Source organism: Hyposmocoma kahamanoa, unplaced genomic scaffold (assembly GCF_003589595.1).
Source record: "Hyposmocoma kahamanoa isolate Upper Pololo Valley unplaced genomic scaffold, ASM358959v1 90877, whole genome shotgun sequence".
Classification (NCBI taxonomy): Eukaryota; Metazoa; Arthropoda; class Insecta; order Lepidoptera; family Cosmopterigidae; genus Hyposmocoma; species Hyposmocoma kahamanoa.
Genome location: NW_020654672.1, coordinates 1 through 12,551, shown reverse-complemented (window position 1 = coordinate 12,551; position 12,551 = coordinate 1). Strand labels below are relative to the sequence as shown.

General features: G+C 34.5%; 1 protein-coding gene across 1 annotated transcript; it reads right to left on the bottom strand.

The window, feature by feature from the left end:
* Positions 1–10,333: 10,333 nt before the first annotated feature.
* Positions 10,334–11,110, bottom strand: LOC113236272. The gene has a single exon (XM_026472277.1). The coding sequence runs from the start codon at positions 11,108–11,110 to the stop codon at positions 10,334–10,336; it is 777 nt and encodes a 258-aa protein (XP_026328062.1).
* Between the last annotated feature and the right edge of the window lie 1,441 nt (positions 11,111–12,551).

Genomic DNA, 12,551 nt, shown 5'->3' with positions numbered 1-12,551 from the left:
GGAAAGCTCACCTATGTGCAGTTCTAAAGAGAGGGGAGGAGGGGTTCTAATCGCTGTTTTAAAAAAGTATTTATCGCGACAAATGAATGAGTGGGAGAGTGATTGCGAAGATGTTTGGACTCAAATTATATTAAATAAATCAAGAGTGTTAAATATTTGTGCTGTTTACCTGCCTCCTCCGGTATCACAATCTATTCTGGACAACTACCTGGTAAAGTCGTGCGGTGCTTGTGAGAGTGATGGTGAGACAATTATTGTGGGTGACTTTAATTTGGGAGGAATAATATGGAAAGCTGATGTTGATCGGGGCCACAGTTCACCAACTGGTTATGAAAATTGTTCTTTGAGGGGCAGTTTCATAGATTTCATGTCTTTAAATAATCTTGTTCAGCTTAACCATGTCTCAAACAGCGGCAATCGCATTCTTGACCTTGTTTTAAGCAGCATGCCAGACATTAAGATTTATGAATGTACTAGACCACTGCGAAATATTGACAAACACCATCCCCCTTTGGACATAGACATTGAAATCACTACAATTCCTAATAAACCTCGCAATTCAAATACAGAACCTAAACCGAACTTTCACAAGGCTGACTATGATGCTATCAATCTGCAACTGGGTAAAATTGACTGGAATGATTTATATGAGCGGTGTGTTGATGTGAATGATATGGTTAAAATATTTTACGAGCATTTGGATAGAATTGTTAAAGAATGTATACCATTATCTTGCAAATCTAAATTTAATAAATATCCAGTCTGGTTTTCGCCAGCTTTGATAAACTTACTAAAGCTTAAATACAAGTATCATGTTAAATTCAAAAAATACAGGAATCGGCTCGACAAGATAGAATTTGATTATTTGCGCGAAGACTGCGATGCCCTAATGCGGGAGTGTTACAGAAATTACATTAATTCAATAGAAACGTTAATACTCAGCAATCCAAAGTTTTTCTGGACACATATTAAAAATAAGCGTAAGAACGGTTCCAATTATCCGCCATCTATGTCTCTAAATAACACTACAGGATATGAAGGAGGTGAGATCTGTAACCTGTTTGCAACTCACTTTTCTTCCGTGTACGAACTGGATACTGGTGGTGATGTTGATTTGGATGAGGTGGGCATGATGGATGCGATTCCGGATTTAGTGATTGAATCTCACTGTGTGGAATATAAGCTCAAGCATCTTGATTTAAGTAAAGGTTCAGGTCCCGATAACTTTCCGCCAGTCTTTTTTGCAAATTGTGCTGAACAACTAGCAGTCCCATTGACCATAATTTTTAACAAGTCTGTTACTACGGGAATATTTCCTGACACTTGGAAGCGTGCTAGAATTGTGCCAATTCACAAAAATGGAAAAAAGGACTTGGTTACGAATAATAGGCCTATTTCTATATTGTCCACCGTAGCAAAAGTCTTTGAGTCGATAGTATATAGTCATATGTTTAGGCATGTCAAGAATAAACTATCACCGAATCAGCACGGATTTATTAAGAAGCGATCTACGGACACAAATCTATCCCAGTACATTGATGATGTAGCATTGGCAGTCGATACTTCAGGACAAGTAGATGCAATATATACCGATTTTTCCAAAGCTTTCGATAAAGTTAATCATCGTATATTGATAAACAAATTAGCTCACTTCGGGATTAGGGACTCCCTACTTCAGTGGTGTCAATCATATTTAAATAACAGGTGTTCTAGAGTTGTAATTGATGGTTATAGTTCAGATCCTTTTATTTCATGCTCTGGAGTGCCGCAAGGTTCAAACCTTGGGCCATTGTTCTTCATTATATTCATTAATGACATTGAAAGATTGTTTAAGAACTCGATCTGCTATTTGTTTGCTGATGATCTTAAAATAATGCGTGTTATTAAAAGTCTCAATGATGCTGATTTGTTGCAGGCTGATATTGATAGACTCATTGATTGGTGTCACATTAATAAAATGTATCTGAATTCGTGTAAGTGCTTCCATATTAAGTTCACATTAAAACGTAAACCTCTCAGTACCCAGTACAATATCTCAGGTGAAACTCTTAAAGAAGTTTCTAAGATACGAGACTTGGGTGTAGTGGTGGACTCCAAGCTTAAATTTTCTATTCACATTGACAGTATGCTGGCCGCTGCTAACAAATCACTAGGATTTATTTTTAGAAATGGAAAGGAGTTCAGGAAGGTTTCCACTACCTTATTACTATTTAATGCCTATGTCAGAAGTAAGCTTGAGTACTGTAGCGTTGTGTGGTCCCCAACATACCGAGTCCATGTTGAGAGAATTGAAAGAGTCCAAAGAAGGTTTCTACGACACCTGGCGTACCGCTTCAGGCCGCCTCATGACGTAAACTGTTACAGTGCCCGACTTGACCACTTTGGCATGCAAACTTTGAATGGTAGGAGAAATACTTTAGGCTTATGTTTCTTACATAAAATTATGAACGGCATGATAGACTGTCCGTCTATTCTCAATAAATTTGGTTTGCGAGTACCCCCACGTCCGCCTCGACAGCCGCGTCCTTTATTTCATGTCCGTTTGTGTAGAACGAATGTAGGAAAGCATTCGCCAGTCCCCCGCCTATCTAGTTTATATAATCGACTGTCCGGTGAAGATGAAACTGTTGACATATTTTGTGATACATTATATAAATTTAAGGAAAGAACAATTTTGTAGCTTTAGCTTAGGTTTAATTAATTTATTATTGTTATTATTGGATTTAAATTATTATTATTATTATTATTATTAATTTTAATTTCATTTTATCGGTAGACATTTTTCTTTTTGTACATTTAAATATACATGTAAGTGCATGCTGTGGTTGCCTATAATTGAAGTTGCAACTATATGTTAATTAATAAGTATTTATTGTTTTGTATACGTTAAGTTGTAAACTTTGTTGGCAATCCTTAATAAATAAATAAATAAATAAATAAATGACGTTAGCCATTTTAAAAGAGTTTTTTTAATATTTATTTATTATAATATTATATATTTTGACATGGTAAATTATATTAGAGGTAGACTTCCATCGAAAAAGCTGTCAATGAAACTTTGAATTCCATCTAATTAATTTATATACTCAGTGCACAGTTTTTTGGCTGTAGAATAGAATGACCCTAAAAGAATTGCGTCTTACGTTTGTAACGCTTTAGCATTTTGGTTTTAGAATAGCATTACTAAGAAAGCTATCATAAACTATAAATTATCTAAAAACTGTCTACAAGACTAAATAAAAAAATAAATAAAAAAAAACTGTCTACATTCTACAAATAGTCTTATAGCATTTTAGAAGGGTTACTTGAGAAAAAAGACAAGAATCACTCTTAACACTACCTACAGATAGTTTCTCAAAGCATTCTTTTGATCTACTAATAAAGTTGTGCCCACTTTTACTTTAAATTATCTAGAAACTTTCTTCGAGATATCTTGAGGGAATTTGAACTCTTAAAATATTCAATGGAATTAAATTCTATTAGATATCTTATAGTATACAGGGTGTCCCAACAATAACACGCCAGAGCGACACTGTGGGTAGGTGAGCTATATACCTACCAGAAAAAAATAATTTGACATTAGTAAAAGTCTTTTAGTTTTCGAGATATTTGCACTTTTTTATTTTTTTGGAATAACTCTACTTTTTGTTGAGTTTTTTGCTACTAATTGCCAGGGTTAGCTCCAGATGGTAGTTGCTTTTATTTTTCAGGTAACCTGAATAGTTTTCTCCAAGTACTGCAACTAATATTTTATCTGATAAATGTCATGAAATTTGAAAAAAAGTTATTAATTTGGTATACCTCGTACCCTTGTAAAAAGTTAAACGTTAACTTTGAATAGCTAGTGTGAAAAAAAAATGTATGAAACTGAATTTGCAAATGATCTTAAAAATTGCTCCACTTAATAATAATAATAATAATAATAACAATAATAATAATAATAATAATAATAATAATAATAATAATAATAAAAATCTTTATTTCAGACCATAAGTCCATAAGTGTTAGTATCATATAAAAAGAAAATCTTAAGCACTATTGTTAGTAAAAAATAAATGTACAAATAAAATATCAAACTAAACTAAAAAACCTCCAACGTTAGACATGTAGTGACGACCACCGGGCGACCATTGGGCCGTCCCAGTGGTCGGCGAACGCGGACAGGATGGTGTTGGGGCTGGCACGGATGCGGGCTTCGAGGGAGGCGCACCTCTTCCTCATGACAGCCGCAAAGCCGTCCGTTCGCGCCTCGGCAAACATGCCGGACGCGCTGCACCTCCGCGGCAGCCCCAACAACACCCGAAACGCGTTGTTATACTGTACGCGGAGTACGTCGTACGCCTTCTGCGTATAGTTCACCCACAGGGCGCACGAGTAAAAGGAGACGCAAAACGCTTTGAAGAGCGTTATTTTTACGTCCCTCGTACACCGCGCGAACCTGCAGGCCAACATATTGCATCGGACTGCCAACGATCTCCGCTCCCGCTCGATGTCTTCGTTGTCACAGAGGTTTTCGGTGACCCAGTGACCCAAGTACTTAAATTTAGTGACTGTCTTCAAAGGAGCGCCAGAGAGAGTGAGTGGTGGTACATTATAAGTTTTCGTACCAGCCTTAAAAACCATCAGCTCACTTTTACTAACATTGTACTTGAGTCCATGGACCACCGCATACCGTTCACAAATCTGCAAAAGACGCTTGAGAGCACCGATCGAGGGGCTCAACAAAACCATATCGTCTGCGTAGCTGATGTTATTCACGCAAATGCCATCAACGTGACACCCAACTTTAGTTTTGTTGAGCTCCTCGATCAGCTCATTCATATAAAAGTTGAAGAGCCGAGGCGAGGTTAACCCCCCCTGCCTCACTCCGCACTCCAACCCGTACTCGCCTGAAAACGAACCGGATCATCTCACACTGTTTTTCTGGTGGCTGTACCAAAACCTTAAGAGGGATGTGATCTCATAAGGCATGGTCGACTGTTGTTCGATCTTATCCCACAGCACGTCATAAGATACTAGAAGAAGAAGAATCAGAATCGTCTATTGTTTGAACTGGTAAACAAGATGATACATGTAATTTGGGCGCAACAGTTCATACCCATGTCGGGTGTACAATGTTTCATAACTAATTAGTCAGTAAGCTCAATTAAAATACTATAGAATTCAAAATGTCAATAGAATTTAAATTTGAATAATTAATTATATCACACAAATTATCAATGTCAACTACTTAGAACGTACAGTCAATACAATAAAATTATCAATATGTACATTATATAATATTTTTTTTTATAATATAAATAGCATAATGTAATTTTTTTTTAAAACAGTTATCAAATTCTATGAAATGTCTGTGTCAAGAAGTCTTTAATGGAATAAAAATTATTGGATCGTAGCCATGACATCAGCTTACGCTTAAATAGAGCACTACTATTTGACATTTTGATATCATAAGGCAATGCATTAAATATCCTCACACACATGGCTCCGCATTGTTTCTGGTAGAAACTTAATTTGGTATAACTATTATAAACTAATCTGTCGGGGCATCTTACATTGCGATTGTGCACGTCCCGTGTTTTTTTAAAAAGTTTCTTATTATTTTTTACAAAATTAGATACCTCAAAGATGTACATACAAGGAAGCGGTAATATGTTAAGAGACTTAAATAGCGGACTACATGATTCTCTAGGTCCTAAGCAACACATTGCCCGTATGCATTTTTTTTGTGCTATAAATAATTTACTTATATCTGTAGAATTTCCCCAAACAACAAGTCCATATCTAAGTATGGATGCTACGTAACCATGATAGGCTGCTAAAGTTGTCCACATAGCGCATGTATCACGCAACCTTCTTAAAACATAAACATAACGCTGTAGCCGATTCAGTACGGTTTGGATGTGAAGTTTCCACTCAAACTTATCATCAATAGTTACACCTAAAAATTTTGCTTCTTGTACTTCCTGTATAATATGTTCGTTGTATTGAATATTCAGTTTTAATTTATTGTGTCTAATAGTTCCAAATTGAATAAAATTAGTTTTATTAAAATTAAGTGTCAAATTATTGCTGTCGAGCCAATTAGCCACTGATGCTATAGTGTTATTTATATCAGATTCGTAATTTAATACATTGTCTTTATACGGAATAGTTATAGCCATGTCATCTGCAAATAATACGCATCTATGTTGTGTCACATCAGGTAAATCATTAATGTAGAGCAAAAATAGTACTGGACCAAGCGTGCTACCTTGAGGCATGCCGCATGCATTAACCCGATAAAGTGATTTATTAGACACCACCACATTTTTGTTTACACATTTAATTTCTACCGCTCGGCTCCTGTTACGTAATAAGAGGTTAACCAGTCAAGTGCTAACCCTCTAATCCCAAGATTTTCTAGCTTTTGGAGAAGCTAATCATAAGAAACGAAATCAAAAGCGCGGGTCATGTCAAAGAATATACTACATGTTGGTGTTCCTTTATTTATATTTTCTACTACTTCTTGTACTAAATGGAATATTGCCAATAAAGTAGATTTATTTTCTTGGAACCCAAATTGTTCTGGCTTTATTATGTTAAATTTAGTAGTAAAGTCGACCAGCCTTTTTTTCATTGATTTCTCGAAAACCTTGGAAAGCACTGGGATCAATGTGATAGGACGGTAATTAGCCATATCAGTTTTCGTACCTTTTTTATGTAGGGGTTTAACAATTGATATTTTTAGCAATTCAGGAAAAATGCCGTTTTCAAAAGATAGATTTACTAAATAAGTTAGTGGCTTAATTAGTTCATCAGCACAATATTTGATGACCCTAGTAGATATTTCATCATATCCTGTTGAATTTGTGTTTCGTAATGATTTTATTATATTATGTATTTCTTTTAGGCTGCACAGGTTGTAAATAAATACTATTTGTCAATTGAGTTTTGTTTGTGTTCTTCGTTACTTTTATATTTGAGTTTGTTAAGTCTATTAAATAATTATTAAATTCATTAGCAATAGAGTTTGGACTAGTTACTGAATTATTGTTTATTATAATTTCTTTTATAAATTGTTCATTATTAAGATTATTAACTTCTTTTTTTACTATTTTCCATGAAATTTTTGCTTTGTTTTTTGCGTTATTTAGAAGTTTATCATTGTGCAGCTTTTGAGCTAATTTTAGACACTGGCGTAGTATTTTGGCATATGATCTATATTGTTGTTTTTTTAATTTTGATTTTTTGGCGTAATAAAGGTAACGCAGTATTCTCTTAGTCTTACAACTTTGCTTGATACCTTTGGTAATCCATTTAGGTTTTCTATATTTGTTTGATATTTTAATAAATTTAAAGGGAAAATTTAGGTTATATAATAAGGTTAGGGTTTCATGAAAGTTATGCATAGACTTATTTAAGTCGCGTTCTTTCAATACCTCTAAAAATGAAAGTTCTCTTAAGCAATTCCGAAACCTATTCAAATTTTCGCTACAATAGTCCCTGATCCTTAAAAAGTATTCGATGGGTTGCTCAATTTTTTTAATCACCGGTATGTATAACATTTGAGCCGTATTGTGATCTGATAAATGTAGATGATCTAATTCCGCAGTAGCGTCGTCAATATTACTGATTAAATGGTCAATACATGTGTGAAGTCTAGTCGGTTCAGTAACGTGCAATGTCAAATTATAATTTCTAAGTATGTCCAAGAAGATTCTAACGTTTTTAGATAATTTTGTCTCTAAAGTATTAATATTAAGGTCACCAGTTATAATAATTTTAGTTTTTGATTGCTTTGTATATTTGTGTAGTACTTCATCTAACTTTGAAAAGAAAATGTTTATATTTGAACTCGGAGTTCTATATACACATATTATACAAACATTGTGTGATAATAGCCTAACACCACAACATTCAAATGCTGTGTCCTGAGCATAGCTTTTTAGGTCTTCTATTTTTTCATATTTAATATTTTTGTTTATTAGAATACATGTACCACCTCTACTTTTCAAATTTTGCCTGCAGTAAGACGTTGCTAAATCATAACCAGTTACAATTATACGATTTTCATTACCAAATTTAATCATTGTTTCTGATAGACAAATAATGTCTGGACCTTTTTGATTTGAATGTAATTCAGAAATTGCAACATCCAGTAACGATTTTTTAGAGACGTACCCAGCTATGTTTTGGTGCATTAATTTTATGTAATTGTTTTTTGTATTTTTAACGAAAAAAAGTGTTATTTAGGCATGAAAAAGACAAATGTGTGCTTTGTGGAACCGTAGTATTAGGCTCGTTAGATAAAGTGTTTTCCAGATTGTATAAATAATAATAATGCGTGATTTCCTGTATTAATTCATTCAAATTTTCAATAATAATTTTAAAACCAAAATTCCTTACGAAACCTTTTGTGGTATACATCTTTGTATAGTATTCTAATTTTTTGTTACTATCTAATAAATAAACATATTCATAGTACTTATTGTCTTGATACAAAAGATTGTTGAATGTTTCTACTCGTTTATTATATAAGTTTGCATAACTACCAGATTTATAGGTGGGCAGACATAATATTATATTTGTGTGTTGTACCTCTTGTAATGTGTTTCGGATATTTACTACTAATTTATAATAATCGTTAGTTTCTTTGAAATCTGAGTCACCTATAAATATGACACAGTAGTCATTAGAATTAAAATAGCTTAATTTATTTTTTATACTTTTCAGAATTTGACTTATACTAGCTCCCGGAGTGATATAATGACATATATCAGAGTGGTCAATAATGTTTCTGGTGTACTGTAGAATTTTGTTTCTTGAATTACTACTCATAATGCATAATTTTCTTTTCATTTGTTGATTATCATTTCTTTTAAAATTGTCGGTTTTATAATTTGTATCTGTTTCCTGCTGCTTATTGCCGTTTTCTAATATGTTATTGTAATTTGTCCCCGTTTGTTGGTCCACTATGTTTGCAAAATTTGTTGGTTTTAATAAACTTAAGTTTTGGCCTTTCTCGAGCTCGTTACCTTGATCAGTGATAGAATTATCCATGTTGGAAAACTCCAGAACTCTTTTTTTCAGTGAGTTACGTTGGATATTCGTAGACACTTTCTTAGTGGAAGAACAAATTTGTGTTAAGCTTTTATTCAATGCTTCTAATTTAGTTATTCGATTTTTTAGGGCATAATTTTCAGAGAGCAGATTTTTTATTTCTTCGTCAGCAGATTCTAGTTCTAATTGTAGTTTGTAATTCTTTTCCCTTAATTCCTTCGATTTTTCCCGTTCATTGGGTTGTATTTCCGGACAACTTCGGTTGAGCTTAGCAGTAACAGCTGACAGATTCGAAGATTCATCATCAGACAGTGAATCAAATGAGTTACTTGTTGGAATGTTTATTCTGTATTTCCGGTTTGTAACAAAGCACGGCGTTTCAACAGCTGTCTTCTCATCACTGATATATTCAATTCGTTCCCAACAGTTACTACATTTCCATGATTGTTTCTTACTTGGACTCATCAAATAAAATCTAGGTGATGTAACGTTCGCACATGGTAAATGGTAATGTCTCCCACACACCAGGCATGCCATGAACCTACGATCTTCAATGTTGTCATTGCATTTCCCGCAGTTTGCCATAGTGGTATTAAGTTAATCTCCCTCTAGCGGAAATCTGGCGTCGATATACGTATTTATTTTTAAAAATTCACAAGTTTGATAACGAAGTTTGATAACGAACCGGTGCTGCCCTCTCGCGAAATATCGTACAAACATGGATTATATTTGCAGTATTACTGAGAATTCCAGCTACTTCTCACTAGATGGCGCTACAATTTTTTTTTTTACCTTTCTTGGGTTTGAACCCCCGATCTACAAACTTGTCGACAAACGAGTTATATAGATACACCATTAAGCCACCGGGTACATGACGTCACAGTTGCAAATATGAGTGCCTTACTTTCTTACGATCATATGGTGTATTGCTTAAAGTCCAAAGTTCAATATGCTAATCAAACAATATCACAACTATAACGGTTTTTATTTGTCACAATATTTAAAAATATGAAGTTTTTCCGCAGTATATTTAATGTCACTTTTTTGCATCTAATTCCGCAACGTTGTGTTCAGGTTTTGCACTAGTTTGTTCACTTACTTGGTGTTTTTTTATGACGGTTCTGGCACTGAAGTGTCCACTCGATTTATATTCACTATTTATAAACAGTTTTTAGCACAAACATTAATTGTCCATATTTGTAGATGGAATTAACGTTTTTTACACTTTTCACAATAAACTGGTCACTATTACTATTTTTCAAAATTTTGGCGATAAATCTTATGTTTACACCTAGTGGCGCCCTCTGGTGTCTGGTACTAGATCGAACGCTCTGGACAAGTCGAGGTAGCACGCGAAAACCGGTGTTCTTCCAGCTGTATAGTACTGGACAGTGCGCTTCAGGCACATGATGGCACTCTCCGTAGACAATCCAGACCTGAAGCCAAACTGCGCGTCATTCAAACGGAGGTGCCCCTTCAAATAACCATCCAGCACACTGTCCAGCACCTTGGCTACAATGGTTGCTAATGAAATCGGCCTATAGTTGGACAGCTCAGAAAAATCACCGGTCTTATTCTTCACAATTGGGACCACAACAGTACGCATGAGATCGTCCGGTAAGTAACAGTGGCCCATACACAGGGTGTAAAACATTGAAAGAACCCTGGGCAAGTGAACACCTGCATGCAGCAGATGTTCAATGCTGAGACCATCGTGCCCCGGTGACTTACCCCTAACCATGGTTTTTATTATAGAAGCCACCTGCTTTGCAGTTATAGTTAAGGTAGTCTCAGATATGGCCCCAGCATTAAACACCCGCGCAGAAGGTCCCAATGGGGAAACCACTTTGAAATGACTCTGGAAGAGGTCGGCTATATCCTTAGGGTCTTGAACACCCGCGATAGTCGCGGGAGCACTCGTTTTGTGATTTAATTTATTTACAGCTTTCCAAAAGGGTCCAAAGCTTTTACTGCAATGATGTTGGGCAATTATATCATTCTTAATTTGCTGTTCGTGGTTTTGACACCATTTTAATTTAGCCTTAAACTGCTTCCTAGATTGGTACATCTCATCATAAAAATAACCCGATGAAGGTTTACCGTGAAGAACCCAGTCTTGGAAACATAACCTAGCTCTCCCATGAGCCCCACTGACATATCGGTTCCACCCCGTCACATAGTGCTTCTTTTTATTATTTCTTACATGAAAACAGGTCACCGCAGCCTCCGTTAAGATACCAATAATATCCTGATACAACCGTTGCAAAACTTGAAAATGATCATTATTGTTGCATATTTTATTACAACATTTACTAAGCTCATGAGGGAAATCTATTAGCTTTAACCTAGAGTTACAAAAATCGTGGTACTTTGATATCTGAGCAGAGTCACGGTCACACGGTCACGTTAATGCAGAATCAGGAATGGTACAATATTATGTGAGATTTTTCACAAGAACATAGTCATTTAATTAATTTTTCGTCATAACACCCTACCAGCCTAATCAGTTTCGAAACAAAATTAAATTTAAACTTTTAAATGAATTAATTGCTAAGCGCTAGGTAACGGCGCATCAATCTTTTTCCCACGTTGTATTCGTAATAAGGGAGTGAGATAGTTACTAGGCTTTTCGGCTGATCCCTCCTTATTGTTGTTGCAGGAATCTTGTTTAGAATCAAAAATTACCTCTTTGTCAATAACTAGGTCAAAAATAAAAGTCAAAAAAATATTGTTATGTATAGTGATGAAATGGGCAAAAATATAGGTTTGCAACTTAACCACCTAGGAATAAAATTAACAAATATTTGCATGCCAGGTGCAACATACTGTAAAATATTAGATAGTGTTTTGTCAACTAAATTTGACAAAGACACTTCATTAATAATTTTAATTGGCAGAAGAGGAAAATGTAACAAAAAAGATTTAATTCAATATTTTTCACAATTAAATAATTTAATTAATATAAAAGAAATCATTTTGTTAGCTTTTCCCTTCAGCAATAGCCTCACAACAAGTGAAAATAATTTGAGGCATAACTTAAATAGAACTTTACACAGCTTGACATTTCATTATAGTAAATTTCATTTTATGGATACTAAAATAGAATAGAGAATATAATAGAAAAACATTTATTCATCGGTACATACAACACAATAACCAAAAATAGAAACACAATTACAAAAACAAGCAAAATAAAATACAGGAGGAAAATGTGAAAACCTAAAATTAAATAATAAGCTTATATATACAATGTGTTGTATGCAACCATGAAAAGGCCACGACTCAGCTTAATGCCAGTCAGGAGACTGGCGCTGTTCTTCCGTCGTATCCTTGCATTCACGCATTCGACGCATTCATGCGTCGACCGGGTCCCAAAATTAAATTCTACACAAGTAAATAAATGAGATTAAATGAATTATGTCACTACTAACATAGATTATAATATATATTAGAATAAATAAGTGCAGTAAGAAATTACAAAGATAGCTAACCTTTATTGAGAATTTTCA